The 25222-nt window shown below is 42.4% G+C and overlaps 1 protein-coding gene across 1 annotated transcript in view; it reads left to right on the forward strand.

The window, feature by feature from the left end:
- Positions 1–25222, forward strand: part of RNF216 (ring finger protein 216) — a 143142-nt gene that overhangs the window by 32481 nt on the left and 85439 nt on the right. The window contains exons 8-15 of the mRNA XM_080829829.1: positions 6586–6688; positions 8091–8255; positions 15204–15318; positions 19481–19620; positions 21356–21406; positions 22340–22477; positions 24428–24576; positions 25118–25196. Of these exons, the coding sequence (XP_080685955.1) occupies positions 6586–6688; positions 8091–8255; positions 15204–15318; positions 19481–19620; positions 21356–21406; positions 22340–22477; positions 24428–24576; positions 25118–25196 (940 nt within the window). The remainder of the gene's footprint in view (positions 1–6585; positions 6689–8090; positions 8256–15203; positions 15319–19480; positions 19621–21355; positions 21407–22339; positions 22478–24427; positions 24577–25117; positions 25197–25222) is intronic.

Genomic DNA, 25222 nt, shown 5'->3' on the forward strand with positions numbered 1-25222 from the left:
AGTAAGAATTTAGTCCTGGATGGGGACTAGGTATAATATTCACAAATTCTCAGAGCGCATTTTGTTTCCTCTCCATCCACTCATCGTCAGTATTAAGGCATGTTTCTCCTTATGGCCTGTGAGCTTTGTCTCTATGCCCTCTGAAGTAAGGACTTAAGAAGGTGATGATTATCATTATCTTTATTTTCTTTTTGAATATGTAAATGACTTGGTGAGTGCACTCAGGAAAATCTTGCTTCTGTTTAGCTTTACTTCTCTGGGATTTCACTTTCACTTAGGTTTGGACTCCTAAGAACTTCTAATTTTAATTTGATGTACTTTTCTTTTTAAGATTTTATTTATTTACTTGAGAGAGAGAGAGAGAGAGCATGAGAGGGGAGAGGGTCAGGGGGAGAAGCAGACTCCCTGCTGAGCAGGGACCCCCCCCAATGTGGGACTCGATCCCGGGACTCCAGGATCATGACCTGAGCTGAAGGCAGTTGCTTAACCAACTGAGCCACCCAAGCACCCCAATAGTCAGCATTTTTAAAACCTTTTTTATTGTGGACTGTAATACATATACAGAAAAATGAACAAAATAAAGATAGCGAGCCTAATAATTTATCACAAACCAGACATTCATGTAACTACCATCTAGAAATCCTCAAAAAAAAAAGGACATTGCTACCATCTTTGAACACTGAAGATTTTGTGAAGATTTCATGTTGTCTCTATCCTTTTGTGACTGGCTTCCTTCACTCAGCATTATGTTTCTGGGGTTTACCCATGCTCTGTATAACTATAGTCCATTCATTTTCATTGCTGTGTGGTATCCCATTTGTATCAAAATACTATAATCTTTTGGGAATCTGGGTGGCTCAGTGGGTTAAAGCCTCTGCTTTCCACTCAGCTCATGATCCTGGGGTCCTGGGATCGAGTCCCGCATCGGGCTCTCTGCCCAACAGGGAGCCTGCTTCCTCCTCTCTCTCTGCCTGCCTCTCTGCCTACTTGTGATCTCTGTCTGTCAAATAAATAAATAAAAATCTTTAAAATAAGAAAAAATACTATAATTTTTTCCTCTGCTTTTGATGAGCATTTGAGTTGTTTCCACTTTTTGGCTTTCACAAATAATGCACCTTTGAACCATTCTTCCACCTCCCTCCCGAGCCTCCAGTATTTACCAGATTTGGCTTTCTTTGTCATCCTGTTGGCTACTGTATTTTCTTTCTCTCTCTTTTTTTTTTAAGATTTTATTTTTTACTTGAGAGAGAGCATAGAGGGAGAGGGAGAAAGGGAGAAGACGATTCACTGCAGAGCAGGGAGCCCAATGCAGGGCTCGATTCCAGCACCCTGGGATCATGACCTGAGCTGAAGGCAGATGCTTAACTGACTGAGCCACCCAGGTGCCCCTGGCTACTGATATTTTCAAGAAGAAATTTTTTATTTCTGAATTTTTGGTCTTGTTTCTCATCTTTGGGAAGATTGGTCTGCCATTACTAAAAATGAAAGTAATGACTTCATAATTACATTATTTTTAACTAATAAACTTTGTTTTTAGAGCATTTTTAGATTCATAGGAAAATTGAACAGAAATAACTAGTACATTTTTGCAATAAAAAGTATCTCGACTTCACCTCAACTAAAAAACAACTAATTTTATTTTTATGCAAGCTTTTAGTTCTTCTTGGAATGCAAACACAGTTTTTTCAGAGAGTTGATGCAATTCTGGGTATCTTGTTTATGAAATAATGGTGATGTTAATGATCACTTTTAATAACAGTTAATTATTGAGTTTTCCTCTTTGTTAAATACTTTGTTCTTCATTTTCACCAATGTTCTAATGAACATTATTTTCTATATGGCACTTTCCCTTTTCTTTCTGTATACTCACTACATGCTGAAACCCTAAAAGTTAAAATTCAGGGTTGGACATTATAAACAAATTCATGGTCACTGAAACATATTTCCACATAGATTTCCAGTGGAGTCATACCACTTTATGTTGCTGTTGGAGCTGTACGTGAATTGCTTTAGTAATGTCTCAGTGATGATGCATAAGTGGTGTTAACTAGGCATAAGGGAGCTTACTGTTTATTTCTTTGACAATGGGGGCTGCATGGGATTTTTCATGTATTTGTTTACTAATTGTATTTCTCTCCTATGTGAATTGTTTGCACCTTTTCTCACTGAATTCTTTTGTTGTTGTTCATGTTTTCCTGATTAGAAAATGCAATACTTGTTTTGTTCAGTTTGGAAAACATAAATGATTAAGTATAAATCCAGCACATGTAGCTAATACTGTAGAATATACTGAAGAATGTAGAATACGGATTTGAATAGGAAATGCCCAGTTTAAGTATTTTTTAATAATTTATAGTAAATAGGGGCACCTGGGTGGCTCAGTGGGTTAAGCCCTGCCTTCGGCTCGGGTCATGATCTCAGGGTCCTGGGATCGAGCCCCACATCGGGCTCTCTGCTCAGTGGGCAGCCTATTTTCCCCTCTTTCTCTGCCTGCCTCTCTGCCTACTTGTGATCTCTGTCTGTCGAATAAATAAATAAAATCTTTAAAAAAAATAATTTATAATAAATATTAAAGTAATGCTTTAGAAATTTAGTATACTTTAATGTTTCCCTCTCATTCTACAAATGTGAATGTATTATTTTTCAAGTTTTGCAAGATTAATTTCTATGAAGTATCAGTAAAATGCAGTGACATTGATGGATTCTGTGACAGTTTTTTCTCTTACCTCCTGAGTCTCAGACATATCCTTTTTTTCTAGGGACTTACTGATTCTGTGCCTTTCACATCACTCAGGTGCAAATATTCATTCATTTTTTTTTTAAAGATTTTATTTATTTGACACAGCGATCACAAGTAGGCAGAGAGGTAGACGGGGGGGCGTGGGGGGAGCAAGCTCCATGCTGAGCAGAGAGCCCAATGCCGGGCTCGATCCCAGGACCCTGAGATCATGACTTGAGCTGAAGACAGAGGCTTAACCCACTGAGCCACCAGGCGCCCCTCAAATATTCATTCTTAAATATATAAAAATACTTGTGAAATCCAAAGAAAGGGGACTGTGCGGTAATTGTATTATATCTTTTCAAACCTGTAGTCTTCTGAGTTTCCTGACATGACTTTTATCCCTGGGCTCTTGGAACCTAAGGTGTTAATTCCCACAACAGCTAAGCTAAATATTGTTAATATAGACCCAAAAGGAGGCACAAAGCAGAGTCGAGCAAGCTGGCATTGTGGGTGGCTGACACTCTCAGTTACTTTATGTGCAGTCTTTAAATCACCTATAGACATAACCATCTGGTCATTTTAGCACGAGGGATTTATTCACCAGAGAACCAACCTCCTGTGATGGTAATCTCTTTGAGCTGATTACTAAGACTTTTCACTCACATGTGATGAATCTTAAATTAGATCGAGGCAGCAGCAACTACCTAAGGAATAAAAGCTTGGAATACTTGCCTGGTTCATTTAGTAGTGGTGCTTTCTTGAGACCCTTCAGCTTGTCAGGTCAGATCAGGTGTGAAATAATATACATGGGTGGGGAGATTTGAGTTCTGACAAGCCTCCCACTGCCTTTGCCCCAGGCTGTAAATATTGATGTCTTGGGTTATAGTTCCATTTCTACAGAAAAGAAACTTCGTATTTAATTACCTGTGCCACTGAATATCATTTAACCTTCAGGAAATTTCTGTTGGTAAGGGTAAAGATATTAAAATACAAATGACTTCGACAGTTCAAAATGAGAGCCTCCAGGGCACCTGGGTGGCTCAGTGGGTTAAGCCTCTGCCTTTGGCTCAGGTTATGGTCCCAGGGTCCTGGAATCGAGCCCTGCATCGGGCTCTCTGCTCAGCCGGGAGCCTGCTTCCCTCTCTGTCTCTGCCTGCCTCTCTGCCTACTTGTGATCTCTCTCTGTCAAATAAATAAATAAAATCTTAAAAAAAAAAAAAAATGAGAGCCTCCAGGGGCCTCTGTGTCAGTCAGTAAAGGACCTCCAACTCTTGATCTTGGGATCATGAGTTTGAGCCCCACGTCAGGTGTACAGATTACTTAAAAATATATTGCATCAGGGGCGCCTGGGTGGCTCAGTGGGTTAAAGCCTCTGCCTTTGGCTCAGGTCATGATCTCAGGGTCCTGGGATCGAGCCCCTAGTCAGGCTCTCTGCTCAGCGGGGAGCCTGCTTCCTTCTCTCTCTCTGCCTGCCTCTCTGCCTACTTTTGATCTCTGTCTGTCAAATAAATAAATAAAATCTTTAAAATATATATATATATATATTGCATCATAAACAGGTTTGACTTGAGATTGAAACATAAGTAAGTAACCGAATGCAAACCTCTGATTTCTGCCATGTGGAATTCCTTCTCTTACAGTGTTTCTGGGTGTGATCTTCTTAATACTGAAAATACGAAATGGTCAGAGAAGAACCCCTAATACATGGTTGGCTTTTGTTTTGCTTTCTAGAAATTAAACCTACTATTCTACTTTTGTGTCATATGCTGTAATTCTGTATCATGTACTTTAGAAAATACTTCAAAGTAGAAAATTGTAAAGGATGAGATTTTTAAAAATAGGAGTTGTAATACTTACTTTCTGCTAGTACTCTAGCAGATCATCTGCCATGCGCCCCACGTAGATGCCACTGGCTGCACCCATGATAGCTGTGCTGTTAAAGAAGGTTCTGCACTGAGTGACCTTTTTATCTTCCCCCAAGTTCCTGATATCTGGCCTTTCATTGGGTTGTGGTAGCCGCACTTACCAGAACACTGTAAACAGGCATGTTTGAAATGAAGGAGGTGCTCCACATCTGGGTTGTAGTTTGTCCAGATGTGCATGTGAACAGAGTTGTTTCGACCTTGAGGCCTTTCCCCATGGACACTAGATTCTTGGTGATGGCTAATTCTCAGGTCAGCCTACAGAGGTCTGTATAACCTGCAGAAGGAGCTGCCAAAGAAGCCTGTCCCCCCCCTCCCCCGACCCAGACTCTGTTCCCACTTTCTCTTGTGGGGGAGAAGAGGAGCTGGAGGGGAGTGCTTTTTCTCTCCTCTTCCTGCTGGACCTGTCCTCCTGTTAAAGGCTCCACTGTTGGCACTGGACAGGAGAGACCTGGGAAGAAGGGATTCAAGAATCCTGGGGTGGAGTCATCCTAAGAACCTGCAGGAGCAAGGAAAGGGAGAGAGGTGGAGTGGGGAATCCCCATGACCCTTTGCGCAGAGAAGCTTTCCTGCTACTGAAGCAGCAAGAGCTACACACCCCCCAGCCTGTCCTCATCTCTGTGGAGTCATCCCAAGAGCTCAGTATGTTGCTGTATTTGGTTGTCATAGGGTGAGGGACCTCGCTGGTTAATATTTGATCAATCTGGACAGTGATACATCAGCACGTGTTACCTTACTCTAAATCCTTACCTTTAAATGTGTTTTATAATAGTGATAAAGGGACAAAGCTATGCGTTTGGCGTGAAGAGCGTCTGTTCTTAAGCAGACATGGTCTGTTCCTTCAGCCTTGCAGCTGGGCAAACTGAATGTCACTGAAATTCTTCATGGGGACGGATACTTCCAGAGGATTACAAAAAGTATTAATGAATTAACAGAAGATCCATCAGTCTAACATAATACCCAGTGCTCATTACGTCACGTGCCCTCCTTAATGTCATCACCCAGTTACCCCAGCCCCCAACCCCTCTCCCCTCCAGCAACCCTCGGTTTGTTTCCTATGATCGAGTCACTTATGGTTTGTCTCCCTCTCTGATTTCGTCTTGTTTTATTTTTTCCTCTCTTCCCCTATGAGCCTCTGTTTTGTTTCTTAAATTCCACATATCAGTGAGATCATATGATAACTATCTTTCTCTGATTGACTTATTTTGGTGAGCATAATATCGAGTTCCAGCCACATCGTTGCAAATGGCAAGATTGCTCTTTTTTTTTGATGACTGAGTAGTATTCTGGTGGGGTGTGTGTGTGTGTGTGTGTGTGTGTGTATTACATTTACTACATGTTCTTTATCCATTCATCTGTCGATGGACATCTGGGCTCTTTTCACAGTTGGGCTATTGTGGAAATTGCTGCTACAAACATTGGGGTGCAGGTGCCCCTTCAGATCACTGCATTTTATCTTTAGGGTAAATACCCAGTAGTGTGATTGCTGGGTCATACGGTAGCTCTATTTTAAGCTTTTTAAGGAACGTCCATACTGTTTTCCAGAGTGGAGCAAACTGTTTTTAATTGCGAATGTGAATACATTTTCCCACCCCTTGTCTGTTACAATTTTCTCACAGACCGTAGATACTTTTCATCTAAATTTCCCAGCTCCATACAGTTCGACCAGTAAGAATTTCAGTGACTTCATGACATTGACACCTGACTAACAGAGAAGTGTGCATTAATTAGTATGTTTATTGCTTTTTAAAACTAGAAGTAAAAATAGAAATTAAGTATATCTGTTTTTGTCTATTCGTTTCATTTTTCTGATCTGCAAACAGTTTAATAGGCCAATCATAGCATATGACGAGGCACATTATTTTTCAAACATTGTATTTAAATCAATGGCAGGTGTGGGATTTGGAAGTACTGTGAAAATAACCTCATTTATTTTTGCAGACTTTGTAATTTTCTTCTGGAAAATCCAGACTATCCAAAGAGAGAAGACAGAGTCATTATCAATCCCAGTAGCAGTCTGCTTGCCAGCCAGGATGAGACAAAGGCAAGTATTGTGCTCTTTGTTTTGCAGTCTGCCTCAAAGTCCTCTGCTTTTTTCATCTTTGTGGTAAGAAAATGCCTTATTGGGACACATTTTTTAAAGACCAGCCAGGAAAATAGGATTTCAGAATACACTTACCCCTTCAATAGGTTTTCCCAACCTGAGTTGCTTTGGATTCTGTATTTAACTTCTTTTGTTGTAACTCCAGCGTCTCTTCCCACAAAAAAACAAACCTTCCATATCTTTAGTCTTACAAAGCAAGTTTTTGAGATGAAACAAGAATTGGCCAGGATTCTTTGTATCATTTTGGTAGTGGTTGTTGTTTTTTCAATATTTTATTACGAAATTTTCATATGAAAATTTTCAAACATAAAGCCAGAAGAATTTTACCCTGATCACGTGTGTATCTACCAGCAGTACTATTAGAAGTTAACATTTTGTTATATCCACTTCGTCACATATCCATTCCTCTGTCCATCAGTGCGTTTCTCTTATATTTCTTATATAATTCTCTTAGATTTCATTATGATACATTCTTGTGATACATAAATCACAAGAATATCAACACACTGCCCCATACCTACATACTTCAGCATGCATTTCATCACCTAGAGTTCAATATCTGTTGATAGTTTTTCTTTTGATGTATGACTTATATATAATGCATGCACCTGTATAACCAAATCCTGTATTAAAATAAAAAGTTTCATTTTTTTAATCTTTTTTTTGAAGATTTTATTTATTTGAGGGAGGGAAAGAGAGAGCAAGCACAAGTGGGTGGAGAGGCAAAGGGAGAAGCAGACTCCCTGCGGAGCAGGGGACCTTCTGCCTGCCCCCCACCTGCCCCACTTATGTGGGACTCAATCCCAGAACCCCAGGAGCATGACCTGAGCCAAAGGCAGATGCTTAACCAGCTGAGCCACCCAGGCACCCCTGATTTCTTTTTAAATCTTAATCATCACTTTTATTGCAATCCTAACTAGCATTTAGTGTGTCAAGTGGTAAAGTCAAGTCTAGATCAGAACTGCTTCATGGCTGCTTGATGCTTCTGCTCCCCATACTGTCTTTTGACGGTCTCTTTTATGTATTCTGTAGCAGGAAAAATGCTAGTTTTTTCTGAACATTTTGTGGACAGAAGCTGGCTGAAAGCTCGGTTTCAAATCCGTAGCTATAATTTTTTACTAGTTCTGGCACATACTCGGCTCCAGACGGCTGATTTAATATCTCCAAACCACCAATTCCTTCATTTCTGTACAAGACTGGTACCCTCTGGAGTAATCATGAATACAAGTGAGATGATTCTGTTTTGTAATAAGCAATTCTTAAAGTGATGCCCCTTGGTGGGAAATGCACTATCTGGCTTCCTAATGTCATGCCCCCCCCACCCCCCGCCTTCTCGTTCCAGTCACCTGAGATAGACTTCTTTGACTACTCTCAGTTGGTTCCTCTTGACCAGCGCTGCTTCATCCAGGCTGCTGACCTCCTGATGGCCGACTTCAAAATGCTCAGCAGTCAGGACATCAAGTGGGCCCTGCATGAGCTCAAAGGACACTATGCAATCACCCGAAAGGTGCTGTGCTTGGTCTTCTGGTGGGGTCACACCTCTTGACTGCTTCTTCCTGTGATAACAGAACGAAGAGTTCAGTTTGTGGAAATGGGATGATTTATGATGGCAAAGCACTAAGGAGTTTGTCAGGGTGAAGATAAATAGACAAAGGTATTTACCGATCAGGAGGAACTGGATGAAAAGAAATCATAGTTTAGAAGCAGGGAAGTTCTGAGGGCACCTGGCTGGCTCAGTCAATAGAGCGTGTGACTCTTGAACTCACAACTGCGAGTTCCACCTTGGGCATGGAGCCTACTTTAAAAAAAAAAAAAAAAAAAAAAAATTTTTCAAAAAAGCAGCAGGGAAGTTCTGGTTGGCCCATGAAGACATGATGGGTAATGAATGTTACTGTGGACGGCAAGATGACTAGGAGTGAAAAGTGTGTTCAGGCGCCCCTCCTTGCTTTCCTCTCCAGCTGGGAGCAGGTCTCCTGATGAATGTGGCCTCACCCCGAGTCTAGACCCCTTCCCCCTTATATGGCCAAGAAGATCCAGGCAGCTGTCAACAAACTCCTCTAATTGTAGGTTAATCTTAGGAAAATTACTGTGAGGGGAACACAGTTAGTGCTTTCTATTTCTGAATCTCATTCCTCATGCCAAATAGGGAATGCTGTGTTGTCATTGAAAAATGAATGAGCTCCCTCCCCCTCACCCAAAAAAAAAAAAAAAAAAAAACCCAGCGACCACAGCTTGAGGCCTTCCTAGCATCTTCATTGCTCCAGAGGTTCCTGACACCTTTGCCGAGCTCCCAGGGAGCCCAGATGAAAAGGGAAAGGGCAGCAGCAGGAGGTGGCTCCTGTGGCCTGGAGGGTGGGTTGGTCCTATTAGCAATGTTCCTGCTAGTGTTCTGGGACCAATAAAAAGAATTTGACTAGCAGATGCTTCTCCCTGGTCATCCCACAACCCACTCATCATTTGGGTGGGAAGTTGGTTGGATTTTGTGGTTCACCTCTTACTTATATCTTCTTTACCCCTTTCCTTGTCTTTCTGATCTTATTTTTTTATGGTGTCTGCTTGTTTTCATGAGTAGTTGGAAAATTTACAGCATTTTAAAATGGGGTTGGGGTGGACTGTTTGAATGAAAGTGGGCTGTTTAAGGGGCAGTACTATTTGGCAGAAGCTAAAACCTGTGCATTCAGTTAGAACTTCTCCCTGCTATATGCAGATCACGCCCAGGGGTTCTGCCCTGTGGACAGTGATGCTCTTGTGGACTGGGTGTGGGAAGCACACCCAGAGATGTTTTCTTATTATGGCCATAGCACATCTTCCCTGTGCCACTCCCCAGACATGATGATAGCTTAGTCTCCTGATATATATATATGCGTGTTCACTGGAGACCGTCACATTTCCATGGATTTTTTCCCTTTGTGTTATAAACATCAAACACATGTAAAATTGGAAATTGTGCTATAACGAGCCCTGCTTACCACATCACTCAGCTTCAGTAACTCTCAGCTCCTGCCTGGTTTTTCGTCCCATGCGGACCCACTTCCTCCCTCCCTGACTGTTGTGTAGCAAACTCCAAGAATTGTTTCATTTTCTTTAAATCCGTAACTATTTCAGTGTTAACCTTTAAAAGATGGATTCTTTTTTGAAAAACAAAATACCAGTATCACACCTTAAAAAGTGATATTATTAGTCATCCACTTATTTTGTTCAAACTTCTCTGGATGTGTCAAAAACCTTTGGTCATATTACATTCCAAGTAAAAGTCTTTCTTGCAGTTGGTTGATAGGTTACTTTAATCTCTTAATCCTTCCCCCTTTACTTTTTCTTGCTGCTCATTTATTGAAAAAAATCAGTTGTTTATCTTACCGGTTTTGACAGTCTAGATTTTGCTGACTGTACCCAGTGGCATCATTAACTGGTTCTTTGGTGTACTGTATTTCCTATAACTTGATAGTTAGATCTAAAATCTTGATCAAACTCAGGTTTAATTTCTGTCCCCCCCTTGAATTTTAATTCCATTTCTGCCAGTTGGGTCTTTGACTTTGAGCCTGTGTCTTGAACATGCAGGGCTTCAGTTCTCTTGGTAAATAGTGGATGTTTTACATGGCTTGTAGGAGAATTAGATGGGATACAGTGTAGAGCAAGCCCAGCACAGTGCTTCATGTGTATGAGGTTTCAGTGATAAGTTCCCTTCCTTTGCACTTCCTTCCATCTGCTGAGGAACAGTTGTCAAGCCTCTGTATTTAGAAATTTCCCAGTAGCCCACCTTAAGTGTGATCTTAAGAGTCAGTCCTTAGAGTAATATTACAAGACCACATTCTCTGATGTGGCCTCCTTAGGTTCATGGTGCTGAATTCACTCTAGAGGGACCTGTGACCTGAGGACCTGCTCTGGTTTGTTGCCAGCTGGTGGTATGGAGCCTTGGGGTATAGGAAGACTCTGCCCCCAGTGCGTGTGTGGTTGAAGATATGTTAGCTCAGCTCTTCGTGGATGTGTCCTGTGCGTAGGTTTCTTGGAGACCACGGTGCAGCTGCAGTAATGTTTCCTCTGGTTGTTAGCTCTGTAGGGACCAAAGTGCTCCCAAAAATAAATAACTTCTAACTGGAGGGAACAGATCATTATTAAAACTCATGGCAGGAGCTCCTTGTTAAAATGAATGTTGATTTTCATCAAAGTAATTTATGGCCATAAACTTAAAAATCAGTTAGTGCCAAAATGCTTATTTGTAATTTTTTAAACCACAGGCTGAAGCCCCCTTCTTCACCCTCTTCCTCTGTTTTCCAGACATAACTTGACTCTTAATCTGTTTTTTTTCCCTAGTACTTATCTCCACATTTATGAACACATGCTTATCCTTGATTAGTTTCAGAAGTTACTTTAGTTCTCTTAAGATAGATGGGGCTGTGGATCTTACACACCCATACACACTACCTTTTCAATATACAGTTTTTGTTAAATCTGTTTTTCAAGTTTTATTATTATGACTGTGGAAGTATTCACTGCTGGGGCAAGTAAGGTACTATGATAATGTCTCCTTTCTTGAATTTTCTGTTTTTCTTGGAGTTAACATTGGTTTCCTCCATCTTTTCATTTATTCTTTTTTGTTTTTGTTGCTTTGTTTTTTGATGCTGTGGCCGACAAGTCTAAAACACTGTTCTCATCACAGTTTGCCTGTTGTCAGACCTGTCCATCAACACTCAGTTTGTTTTTTTCCCTTCCTCCTCCTTACCTGTGTATAGCTTTCCGCTTGGGAGTGCCCTTTGCCTTTCGACAAAGTTCGATCCTCTGTGTTCTAGATCTTGACAGCTTTTTCTGTCTTGGTTTACACACTCACACTTGGCTTATAGTTCCCTGGGTTGAAAATTATTTCTCCACCAAGTTTCTCCTCAATAATCCTGCCACAGATAAAACTGTCTCTTTCATTCAGACAGCACGTTGAGTGCCTGCTGTGGGACATGCCCTGGGAGAGTCACGGTGAACAGTGCAAGACCCCTTCCCTTATGGAGCTTAATACTAGTGGACAGTGTTCTCTCTTTTAATCATCCCTTAACTTCTGTTCCTCTGACATGTGCTCATTCTGAGGGTCTCCACTTCCCAGCCTCCCCAGGTTTCTCCCCTGTGTACTTTAATGATCACCTTGGACTCCTTATAGGTGACAACGTCTGCATTTTTGGACCTGACGCTCACCAGGCTCCACAGAGGAGTCTGTGGCCTCTTCTCAGCTTTTATTTCATCAGGTGCCCATTGTAGTATTTCTAGGTCATGTCTTAAAGGAATTTTGGCCATTGTCAGGATATCCTAAGAATCTTAGCAGACTATATCCTTGGTTCTCAGAACCAGTACCTTGAGTGGGGATTTGATTTGTGAATGTGAGCAAGCTGGAGGGAGAAATACCAGATAAGTGTACAAGGAAAAATTATCTTTGATATCTGTTGTTCCTGTGTTCCTCCTGGTCGGTTTTTTTGAGTACTTGGTGATAGTTATCAGCCAGACCCTGAAAACAATGGCATCTGCAGAATACAGATTAGCTTCCTTCCAAAGAGCTTTCAGTATATTTGAGAAGATTAAAGGGAAAAGAAAATTAAAACGGTGTGATGAGTGTTACAAAAAAGTGAATAAATGTACATGAGAGCACTAGGAAAGAAAGGGCGGGTGTCATTTGAACAAGGTCTTAAGGTTGTTTTCACTAGAGAAATCTTATGTGCGGGGGCAAAAAAAAAAGTAACCACGGTGCCTTTAAGCAAGTAGGTATGAATTTATAACTAGCAGTTCTTGAAAGGGAAGAAAGAACTCTGATTTATAATTGTATTTGGTCTATTTAACTAGATCTTTAGTTAATACTAAGATAAGGGGTGGTTGTCGTAACTACTGAACTAAGATTTTGGAGTCTCCTTTAATTGGTCAGCCACATTTAAGATACAGTTTTCCTGACAAGGGCCAGTATGGATTTTTTTTCCTTCTAACTAGAAATAGTGTTTAAATGGGACCAAGGTAATGACCTCATTTCATCTCCAGACAAAGAGGGTGGTGTGGTTGAAGACCCAATGTGCTACCAGGTAAAAGTTCTGAACTGACTTCACATTCCCATTTCATTAGTTACTTATAAATGACATCTACCCTTTAATCACCTCATTTGTAAATTTAGGTTATTTTAACCTGTCCTGCCTTTAGCAGATAGCCCTGGTTCAAGGATGGAGTGTTTACCTCTAGGTAGAACTGATAGAAATTAGTGGTCTTGCCGCGGAGTACAAACATGTCACTTTAAGACTGGTACCTAAGTGTTGTGGGAACAGATAGAGGGAGGATGTTGATCAGGGAGATGGAGAAGTAGTAGGATAGCTTCTGCTATCAGCCAGCCCTCAGTGGGTTTCCCTGAACGGCTCTGTGAGGGCAAGTTGATGTCAGAGAGAGGAAGGAGCCTTAGTTGTGCGACTGGCCTGAGTTCGTATCCTAGCTTTAATTAATTTGACTGCGGCAGTGTCCTTCTCTGTAAGCCTCGCTTCCCTCTGCTGGGGAACTCTCAGAGGGTTGCTGTGAGAATCCCATGACCTGAGGGGTCGCCAGACCCACACAGGATGCTTCATTCACAGAGGTGTATAAGCCCATGGTGATTCCCTTCCTGTTCCCAAACTTGAGAACTTCGGGAAGGAGGGGATAGAAGGTAGATGAGGGTGGAAAGATGACCTGTCCCTCTTCTGTAGCTAAAACACTTGTTTTGTTTTCTCTTGCTTTCATTTTACCAGCGGGGGACACACCTATTTTCCTAAGATAAACATTTAGAATGTGACTTACTGGCAACATTCCTGTAACACATAGATATCCCTGTAACCTTTTGTTATTCACTGAGAGTATGAAATGCAAACGGTGCAGGTTGCCAGGTTACACCTCAGGCTTTGGATACCTTCTGTGGCCTCCAGAAGCCCATCATCCAGCGGAGGGGCTGACATGAAACAGAATCAAATAAGTGTATCATTATTGTTATCAACATTTCAAAGAAAAATAAAAGGTACTCAGAAAGAGTGTAGCCCGAAGACCTAGGGTGGACCGAGAGGCTCCAGGAAGGCCTCCCTGAGCAAGAGACATTTAACCACAAACCTGAGTGTTGTATAAGTAGGAGTTCAGTAAGTGGGGTTAGGGGGGTGTCCTTTCCTGGAATGAGGGAATACTGTAGAAGAGCTAAATTGGAGGGAAAGGATCATTAATTCCGCCTGGGAAGCATTGAGTTGCCAGCCTGTTGAGTGAAGCTTGTGAGACATCCAAGTAGAGAGAATTCATTTGGGTGCTTGAATGGCCAAAAGAGGTGGGATCGTGAGGGTCATTAGCACTTGCAGGGTGACCTCCCCAGCCTGGACGAGGTAGGCACAGGGAGAGAGCTGAGGCTGCCTGGAGGCCTCCAAACGTGTGAAGACCAAGTGGAGGGAGGGTAGCCAGGAGTGGGCAGAGAGGAGGCAGGACGCCAGGCGCGGGGAGCAGTCAGTGTTACCAGGACTGCCGAGAGGCCAGGTGAGATGAGGACTAAAACATAGGGGCTGGAGTTTGCCTCCTGTTACCAAGGAGATGAGCTAATGGAAAGATGGGCTTCTGTGCCTGACTGGAGGGAGCTGGGAAATGCACACAGGGTGAGATGAGCAAACATGGGCAGGTGGCCTCTTCAAGCAGTTCGGGGTGGGGTGTTGTAGATGGTACCTGAAAAGGGAAGGAGGCCAGGGAGGAGGGATTTTTTTTTTTTTTTTTTAATTTATTTGACAGAGACAGCAAAAGAGGGAACACATGCAGGGGGAGTGGGAGAGGGAGAAGCAGGCTTCCCTCTGAGCAGGGAGCCCGATGCTGGGTTCGATCCCAGGACCCTGGGATCATGACCTGAGCCTAAGGCAGATGCTTAATGACTGAGCCACCCAGGCACCCCCCCCTTTTTTTTAAGATGGCAAAGACTTGAGCATATTGAAATGTCAGTTGGAAAGATTTAAAAAAGAGGGAAGCTCAGAAGGAGAGGAATTATCACTGGCATAAAACTTTTGCCCTCCAGTGTGCTGTACAGAGAAGGGACACAGGTGAAGCCACAAGGAATATGGCAGTGTTGGTGGAAAGTGGACGGAAGAGTGTTGGCCAGAGGTATCCCATTTAGGGTATGCCTGTAGAGTGTGACTCGCCAGCCATCTGTTAAGTGGCCCACCCTGCACACAGCTGAGACAGCTTGCCCACTTGCTGTTTTCTTATGTTGCTTTGTCAGTAAGCATTCGGTTCTGCCCTTGTAGCAGTTTGTGAAAGTCAGAAAGCGAAAACAATGAAAACACTCCCTGTTCATTTTGCTGCAGCCTGTTTCTGGTAAGCTGTGCAGGGGAGCTAGCTGAAACTGAGAGTCAGAATGAGATCTGGGGTTGCCGGGGTTGCCTGGGTTTCCCTGGGTTTCCCGTATTCTTGTGTCCCATTTGCAGCAGTAACTTTTCTTTTTCTCAATTTTCAGGCCTTTTCTGATGCCATTAAAAAATGGCAGGAGCTATCACCAGAAACCAGTGGAAAAAGAAAAAAGAGAAAAGAAATGAATCAGTACTCTTACATAGATTTCAAGTTTGAACAAGGTAATAGCCAACTCTGAATTTTGCCAACTGTGTGAAGCAGCTCTGTGGAGCCCTCTGCTTCCCACACAGCCCATAGAGGCTGCTGTGGCATGGCCACCCTGCCAGGCCAGCCCAAGGACTGGCTGCGTGGCCTGCTTTGGGGACGCAGCCATATGTTTAGGAAGGGCTGTGGTTGCCACTCTCCTTCTTTCTGCCTAGGGTACACTGTGACCGGAACATCATGTACAGTGCCAAAGAACTCATGTGTGGGAAAGTGGGAATGCTCTCAAGCTGGGGGGTGGGAGGCTGATCTTGAAGGGTTGACGAGAATTGGCTTTATCTTTAGGAAAATTACCTAGGCCAGAGATTGATTGCTCCCTGCAGAGAAACCACTTGTGCGCCTGAGAGAGTGGCTTCTGCACAGGAGAAACCAGCAGCTCCTAAACAGCTGCTAGTGTGCTGAACATTGTGTTATTGATGACGTAACTGCCGAGAGCCCTTCCAGAGACGTTACCTTGGGTCTAATCCCCACCCCCAGGGTAAACATGTTAAATTTTACATCAAATCTGATATGAGTTGCTTGTGTCTGAGAAAAGAGCCCACTGTAACTTCTATAGATTGTGTCATAAACAGTAATATTTGCCTTTGTTTTCTCTTATTTCCCTTAAATCAGTACTTAGTTATGTAACTTGATTTCAGGTCTGACTAAATGGAAAATCTATGAGCTAACTGTGGAGTTAGAAAGTTTTTGGGGTTCTGAGCACCTCAGGATCTAAAATGAAACCCCTAGGCTCTGACTCCTGAGGTCCCCAAGCTAGTCTGTGGTGCAGCGCTCTCCTGCCGTGACACTCTTACAGGTCTGCCAGAGAACGTGAAAGTGGGGGCAGTGTGTAGGTGGTTCTTCATTCAGCTAAATTTATCCAGTTTAGACTCAGCATCCCAAATACATAGCCGTTCCATATTTGTTTCTGTCAGTGGTAGAGAATAGAAAGTACCACTTTGCAAGATGGTCCACTCCCTTGTTGGTCAGCTCTATCTTTTAGAAAATTCTTTTCTATCAGGTCAAAATGTACCTTCCCAAAATTTCTTGCCATGGGTGTAGTTCTCGTCTCTGAAAAGACTTGGAATCTGTCTGTTGTTCCTTTGTCTTTCTGAGTGCCTTTCTCTGTGTGTCTCCTCTAGCTTGTCAGAATCTTTGAAAGTCTGGGTGGGCAGGGTACTCCAGATGAGTCTGCTGTGTGGAGACAACTCTCAGCATTAATGTTTATGGCAAACAGATACATTTAACCTTCCTTGACAGCAGTTTACAAGTATAGATAGTCTGAGAGTCCTCCATTTGCTCCAGGAATCTAATTTTTCACCTTTTCGGCCATTTTTCCATCCAAGCACCACTGTTTGGGTTACATGTTGCTTGGCTCAAAGAGGAAGTCAGGATTCTCCCTCCACTGTCCTTCCAGTGGTTTCATGAGCTGACCAGTAGACCGTCTTCTCATGAAGAGTCCAGGTAGAATCTGGATCTAAACTGAACATCAATAAAAAATGCAACACACTATCTCTCAAAGCTGACCAAGAAAAAAGAAGACACAAATTACCGGTATCAGGAGATTTCACCCTTTATAGGGCCTCTCACCATAGATCCTGCAGACAGCCAATGCAGAATACTGTGAACAACTTTACACACATGAATCTGACAATTTAAATGAAATGCACCAGTTCCTCAAAAAACAAAATACCAAGACTTACCATGTTTAAATAGATAATTTAGATAGCTCTGTAGTTCTCAAGGATACAGTTAATAATTTTAAGTCTCCCAAAAAAGAAATCTCCAGCCTCATTTGGTTTCACTGGAAAAGTCTTCTAAAAAAGTTTAGAAGAGGGGCGCCTGGGTGGCTCAGTGGTTTAAGCCGCTGCCTTCGGCTCAGGTCATGATCTCAGGGTCCTGGGATCGAGTCCCACATCGGGCTCTCTGCTTGGCAGGGAGCCTGCTTCCCTCTCTCACTCTCTCTGCCTGCCTCTCTGCCTGCTTGTGATCTCTCTCTCTGTCAAATAAAATAAATAAAATCTTAAAAAAAAAAAAAAAAATTTAAAAAAAAAAAAAAGTTTAGAAGAATTAATACTAGTTCTACGTAGTAACTTCTAGAAAATAATAGAGTAGGAAGCACTTGCCAATTCATTTTATGCAGTCAGTATTAACCCAGATAACGAAAGCTGACAAAGACAGCACAGAAAACTATAGACCAATATCCCTCATGAATAGGCATGCAAAAACCGTTAACAAAATACCAGCAAATAGGAATTAGCGATATATAAGAGAATTATGTGCCATGACCAAGTCAGGTGTATTCCAGGGGTATAAGGCTCATTTAGTATTTTGAAGAACAGTCAGTATAGTCCACCATATTAACAGGTTAAAGAAGGAAAATTACATGACCATGTTAAATGATACAGAAAAGTCATTTAACAGAATTTAACACCTAATCATGATTAAAACTCAGGAAATTAGGAACTTGAGAAGAGCTTCTTCAACTTGATAACATCTACAAGAAAATCTAAAGCTAATGTTGTATTTAATGGTGAATCCTTTTCCCCTCAATTAGTAATGGGGGAAGGATGCCATCTGTTTACTGCTGTTCAACATGAATTGGAAGTTATAGCCAATGAGGAAACTCCAAGGAATCTACCAAAAATACACCTTCTACAGTCATTAAATAAGTTTAGTGTCATTGCAAGGTATAAGGTCAACCTGCAAAAATTGATATTTCTATATGCTGGTAATCAGCATGTGGAAATCGCAGTACAATACTATTTATAATTACTGCCTCTCCCATTAAATACTTGGTTTAAATCTAACAAAACATCTGTAAGGCTTGTGATTTTAAAAAAAACTAGAAAACACTAAAGAAAGAAACTAAAGGTAGGGGCGCCTGGGTGGCTCAGTGGGTTAAAGCCTCTGCCTTCGGCTCAGGTCATGATCCCAGGGTCCTGGGATCGAGCCCCATGTCGGGCTCTCTGCTCGGTGGGGAGCCTGCTTCCTCCTTTCTCTCTGCCTGTCTCTCTGCCTGTCTCTCTGCCTGCTTGTGATCTCTGTCTGTCAAATAAATAAATAAAATCTTTAAAAAAAAAAAAAAAAAAAGAAAGAAACTAAAGGTAGATGTCAGTGGAGACCTGTTTTGTGATCATGGACAGGAAAACCCAGCATTGTAAGCATGTCACTCCTCCCCAAATTGATACATAGTTCCCAGCAAAACTTTCTGGTAGCTATAGGAATGTTTATCCTAGAATTTTTATGGAAAGGCAAGGTACTGGACTAGCCAAAATTTTTGAAGAGAATTAAATGGGAGAAGTGTCAGGAACCTAATAGAGTAAATCTTGAGAAAGCCAAAATGAGGAGACTATGAAGAAGAGACTTTAGAGAGTGAGTAGATGATCTGGGTAGAACAGACAGTTTTCTAGAAAATATAAATTACCAAATGCACAGAAATAAAAAAGCTGAACAGGCCAATAGCATTGTCTGATATTTATCGTTCTGTTATCTTTTGCTTTAAATATTTGTTACTTATTTTAGATTTAGGTGCTACTCTTTAAGCTTTTCTGTATGAAGGTTTTCAAAGTAAAAAGTTTAAAAAAAAAATTCATCAGACACACGTTGCCCTACCAGAATGGCTACGATTACAAGCTGACAGTTTCAGGTGACAGGGACGTGGTATGACACACTGCCAGTGGAGGGAGCGTGTAAATTGACACAACTGCTTTGGAAAACTGGCACTATTTTCTAAAGCTGCAAATCTCTGATCCAGCATTCCCACTCCCTCATGTGTGCTCTGCTGAATTGCAGACACATTCAACAACCCTGTTCACAGTAACCCAGAACTGTAAACCCAGCTGTCTTTAGTAGAATGAATAATAAAGTGTGGTATATTCACACGGTGCTGTACTGCCAGGATAGGAGGGACCTTCCATTTGGAGCGTAACAAGGAAAAAGAAAATGAAAGTCAAAATATATGCATGATAAGTTAGGGAATGGTAAGGGGCTGAATTTTCCCGAACATAGACTACATTATTGGAGTCAGAAATGTACTGTTGGGGGATACGTGGGGGACTGGGCCACAGGAGCCTGGAAGGGACGCCCTGGATTCCTTGCAACAGTTGTCTGCATGATTTTGCATTGTCATATGCCTCCTAGGTGACATAAAAATAGAAAAGAGGATGTTCTTTCTGGAAAATAAGCGGCGACATTGTAGGTCCTACGACCGGCGTGCCCTTCTTCCGGCTGTGCAGCAAGAGCAGGAGTTCTATGAGCAGAAAATCAAAGAAATGGCAGAGGTAGGAGGAGGGGTTTGGCTTGTGTTTCTGACATTCTGGTTTGCTCTTAGGGCTTAGTATAAAACTATCCTTTAAGATTTATGTTGTCTCTGAAGCAGTTGGTTTAAATAAACTAATAAACTATAAAGCTTTAAAAGAAAACTGGGTTTTGTAAGGATATTGACTGAAGGTCACCATTTTTTAAATTAGATGCATGTTCAGAGAATTTAATTTGGAGCTTGATGAACATATGTATTGCACCTCCCTCAGCCTCTAGTAATGGAGAACAACTAGAGAGAGAGCACACTTAGCTCTTCAGTTCTTCGAAATAAACTGTCAAGTGTGCAGGGCGACCTGATATATATACTGGTGGTGTATATACCAGTATATATACTGGTGGTTTACTACGTGTTTACTACGTATTACTACGTATTTAACCCACTGAGCCACCCAGGCGCCCCTGCACTCAACATTTAAAAAAGAAGTCTGTGAGGGGCACGTGGGTGGCTCATTGGGTTAAGCCTCTGCCTTCGGCTCAGGTCATGATGTCAGGGTCCTGGGATTGAGCCCCGCATCGGGCTCTCTGCTCAGCAGGGAGCCTGCTTTCCCCTTTCTCTCTGCCTGCCTCTTGCCTACTTGTGATCTCTGTCAAATTAAAAAGAAAAAAAAGTCTAAAAAAGAAGTCCGTGTTACCTAAAAATGCCTTTGATGAGGGGCGCCTGGGCAGCTCAGTCCCTTAAGCGTGTCTCACATCATGATCTCAGGTCTTGAGATTGAGCCCCGCCTCCCCCTCTGCACTGGGCATGGGCCCTGCTTGAAACTGTTTCCTCTCCCTCCTTCCCCCCACTGCATGTGTATGTGTGTGCGCTCGCTCACTTGCTCTCAAAAAAATAAGTAATAAGGGATGCCTGGGTGGCTCAGTAGGTTAAACCTCTGCCTTTGGCTCAGGCCATGATCCCAGGGTCCTGGGATCAAGTCCCGCATTGGGCTCCCTGCTCAGCAGGGAACCTGCTTCTCCCTCTCCTTCTGTCTGCAGCTCCCCCTGCTTTTGTGCTTTCTCTCTCTCTCTCTCTGTCAAATCAATCAATAAAAATCTTTAAAAAAAAAAATAAAAATAAAACTGCTTTGTCTGCCATTGTTTGCAGTAGCGGTGTGGATTTGGTTATTCTCCTTGATGGACGTCCAGGGTTGTTTCCATTGTTTTGTGAATAACCCTGAGCATCCTGTAGTTCCTACTTCTGCCCCCTAGTATCTTTGGGATACATCCCTATAAGTGCCGCGGGTGAATCAAAGTACCTAAATACGTAGGTAATGTGTTACATAGTGCCAGGTCTCGTCCATAGTGCTTGCGTTGGTTTGCACTCTGAGCAGTGTGCAGCAGTGCACTGGTCACCCGCCTCACTAACAAAAGATGTTAAACTTGGTTTTTACTGTTTGGTTTATTGTTTGTTTATGCTATTCTTTGCTATTCAAAAGTGTTTCTATATACTTGTCTTTTCACTTACTCCTTCTGCACTTTGAGTCAGAGTCAAGAAAGCTTCCCTTATACTTTCTAGTATTTATTTGGCTTCCTATTTTATACTTAGCTTTCTCATGGATTTTAAATTTACTCTGCGGTACCTTTTTAAAGTACTAAACTGTAACTGAAGAGATGATTTTTCATAATCGAGTTCTCTTATGTCCATGGAAATAAATGCTAAATGTTTGTGTTAGCTTTGCTGACTTTGTATCTGCTTGTATTATTTTTGTTCTTCAGCATGAAGACTTTTTGCTTGCCCTCCAGATGAATGAAGAACAGTATCAAAAGGTAGTTTGAAATCTCACTAATTCATTTATTCTGGGTATTTACATGACCTGTTTTCTTTATCACATTTCCTGGTGGCAAATTGGTGTCTGTGTAAACTCCCTGTTCATCTGCTGGGTTTATGGTCCAGCCACCTTACTGTGGATGCTTGAACCATGATGGGTGCTCCCGATCCCAGACTGGATCAGAATTGAAGCACAGATGACGACATAGTTGTCTCTCTCAAAAAAAAAAAAAAAAAATCAAAAAAACATTTCCTAGAATCCATCGAATAGACTTTTAGAGGAAAATTCAGAATTCTGGTGTCAAAAAGTTAGAAGGAAAAGATGTGGTGTTTAACCTCAGGCCAGGTGGCTCTTGTCCACTCTCTGCCATCCTCCCCTCGAGGCCTTTTCTAGCATGGTGGGAATGGCCTGGGGGCTGGGTCTGTCTCTGCCAGTGAGAAGAGCAGGTTTGCTGGTGCTCACAGTACTGGGGGTTGCTGCTCTAGCTGGCTTTGTGGTCCAGTGAGATACAGTGTGGGTTGAGACACAACCCCCTTACACACCTGCTTTCTAACAGAACAAAATCCAACTTCAGAGGCTTTTTGGGATGACATCCTTTATGCCGCTTCCTGACTCTCACAGTCCTATTACCATCTGAGTATAGATGTTATAGTTCTACTGACACCATGGAGCTCATGATAAGATCACTTTATACAAACGGTGACTCCAAAGAATAAAAACCCATGAAAATTCTCACTGTCTTTAGTTATATATTAATATTTGTACTAGCACCTTAAGCTAGATTTACAGAGCCAAAAACAGCTCTTCATTGTCTTACGGCTTCTAGAGGTGATTTCTGACCTCAGCGTGTGTTTGGGAATGGGGGAGTATGAAATCTAGCTGCCCCTCTGCCTCAGTGCTTAGCATCTCATGTGTCTCCGACGGCCCACAGGACGGCCAGCTGATCGAGTGCCGCTGCTGCTACGGGGAGTTTCCATTCGAGGAGCTCACTCAGTGTGCGGATGCTCACTTGTTCTGCAAAGAATGTCTCATCAGATACGCCCAAGAGGCGGTCTTTGGATCTGGAAAGGTAAGACTCAACAGAATATGTCCGCACACACAGGAATTGTTCACGGAGTATGAGACCCCATCTATAAACAAGTGTAAATGCCTCATGGAATTGCCCTTTCTGAGGTGAGGTGGAGCTTTTGAGACATGCTGGTAAGTGTCTGATTCCTAGACAATGCCTGGCTGGTGCGATTGTGTTGGTTGTAAAGCAGAGCAGATTTCTTCTTGGAATGGCACAGTTCCTCTGTGCCCCCATGCCTACTCCAGGAGCACTGACTTCTTCACTCATCGAACCTTTTTTTTTTTTTTTAAGATTTTATTTATTTATTTGACAGAGATCACAAGTAGGCAGAGAGGCAGGCAGTGGTGGGGGGTGGGGGAGTAGGCTCCCTGCTGAGCAGAGAGCCCGACGTGGGGCTCCATCCCAGGACCCTGAGATCATGACCTGAGCCGAAGGCAGAGGCTTAACCCACTGAACCACCCAGGAGCCCTACTCATCAAATCTTTTTGTAATAAAAATGAGATCCTTACAGCTGTTTGGATGAGAGTGCATTGTTGGGCTTTTTTTACACAAAATTTTTAAAGGATTATAGTTGTAGTTAAGTGAATAACTATTGGGATGCCTGGCTGGTTCAGTCAGCATAGCATGTGACTCTTCATTTGGGGGTCATGAGTTCAAGCCCCACGTTGGGTGTAGGGGCTACTTAAAAGTAAATAAGTAAACTTTAAAGATAGACAAAAAAAGAACTAGAAGCTTTTGAAAAAGTAACTGTCCAAGATCATATTTCTCTGTCCGAAGTTAGTGTCTGTTGATACAGCATAACATAATACGAAAAGGTGTTTTGTTTTGTTTTAAGTAATGCTTGAAAACCAGAATTACTTTTCATAAATAACTGACCAGTAATCATTCAGCATCAGTTATTCTAAAGTCAGTTGCAGTTTTAGTGAAGAATGGAGTAACCATTATGAGCAGAATAATTGTCCCCCAGAGATGTCCCCATCCTCATCGTAGAACCTGTGGTTAGTTACCTTACATGACAGAGGAGAATTAATTAAGGTTGCTAGTCGGGTGGCCTTGAAATGGGGAGAGTATCCTGGATTATCTAGGTGGGCCCAATGTAATCACAAGCATCCTTAAAAATGGATGAGAGGGGCGCCTGGGTGGCTCAGTGGGTTAAAGCCTCTGCCTTTGGCTCAGGTCATGATCCCATGGTCCTGGGATCAAGCCCTGCATCGGGCTCTCTGCTCAGCAGGGAGCCTGCTTCCACCTCTCTCTCTCTGCCTGCCTCTCTGCCTACTTATGAGCTCTGTCTGTCAAATAAATAAATAAAATCTTAAAAAAAAAAATAGATGAGAGAGGCAGAAGAGGAAGTGAGACTGATGTGGCATGGGAAGGACTCAATGTGCTGCTGATGGCTTTTGAAATGACGGCCAGCGCCCATTGGGGAAGCTGTCCTGGAGGCTGTCTTCCTCTTTCTTGGAAGAGTTAGTCCCTTGACTCCATCCAATGGGGTTAGGATCAAGACAGAGGCTTTTCAAACAATCCCCTTGGTTTTAATCTGTATTCCTGTCCCCTCTTCTGTCACTCACCTCTGCCTTCCTCGAGGTCTAGACGTCCAGCCTTTTTAGAGTCTCTGGAGGAAATCAACTCACCTCTCACAAATACCACCTTTTCAGACACTGCACCATGACCTTCCTTGTTGCTCTGCACCTTACTGTGGTTTGGACTGATAGAGGCCCTCTGGTGCCATATCATAGATGGACTTTGTGGGGTTTTATCACAGTTTCCTTGTTTTGAGCATGGCCTCTTTCTTAACCACTGTGTTTGTCTGCTTCCTGTTGAGGGATGCATTAAACCCCTGGGGCTTTTGGTTTTCTAAAAATTTGGTTGAGTTTTTTTTCTTTCTTTCTTTCTTTTTTAATTTAATTTTACCTTTTTTTTTTTTTTTGCCTCCTGCCCTTATTATTCCAGTCAGAACTCAGCTGCATGGAAGGCAGTTGCACATGTTCGTTCCCAACTAGTGAGCTGGAGAAGGTCCTTCCCCAGACCATCCTGTATAAATACTACGAGCGGAAAGCCGAAGAAGAAGTTGCCGCGGCTTACGCCGATGAGCTTGTCAGGTGAGTTCTCAGAATTGGAGAGTGTCGTCTGTCACCTCATTCTCCATTATGAAGACTGCCTGAACACTTTCATTAGACAGTGAAAATCTCTAACAGAGCTGGATTTTCCTGGTCTTCTGGTCTTCTGAGCAATAAGGGGATAATTTTATTAAAGGGAAAATCCACATTTCACATTTTTACTCAACATTCCTTGATACCTCTTAATCACTTGACTTATAGGTACAGTCATTACGTATTGGGTTGGAGGATGGAGGAAGGGTGACATGGGCAAGGAGTTCTCACAGAGGTAGGGGTCTATGTTTATTGAGTGGTTTGCACTGAGGCAGGACCCAAAATGGCACCTGCATTTCCTGGTGAGAGCCAGCACAAAGGAGAGCCTCAGTCTGTGTTTTAATTAAAAATAAGAAGATAAGGCTGTCCAAGTTAAACTATTTTAAAAAAGAAGTAAGAACAACAACAAAAAAAAATAAAACTCTGTTATTATGAACATGGAATCAATTTAATATTCTGAGTAATATTCCTTCTGCTGTTTTGATCGTAGGTGCCCCTCCTGCAGCTTTCCTGCTCTGTTGGACAGTGATGTGAAGAGGTTCAGTTGTCCCAATCCTCGCTGCCGGAAGGTAGGGAAGCATATTTTTCCTAGATT

Source organism: Martes martes (genome assembly GCF_963455335.1).
Source record: "Martes martes genome assembly, chromosome: 18".
Lineage (NCBI taxonomy): Eukaryota > Metazoa > Chordata > Mammalia > Carnivora > Mustelidae > Martes > Martes martes.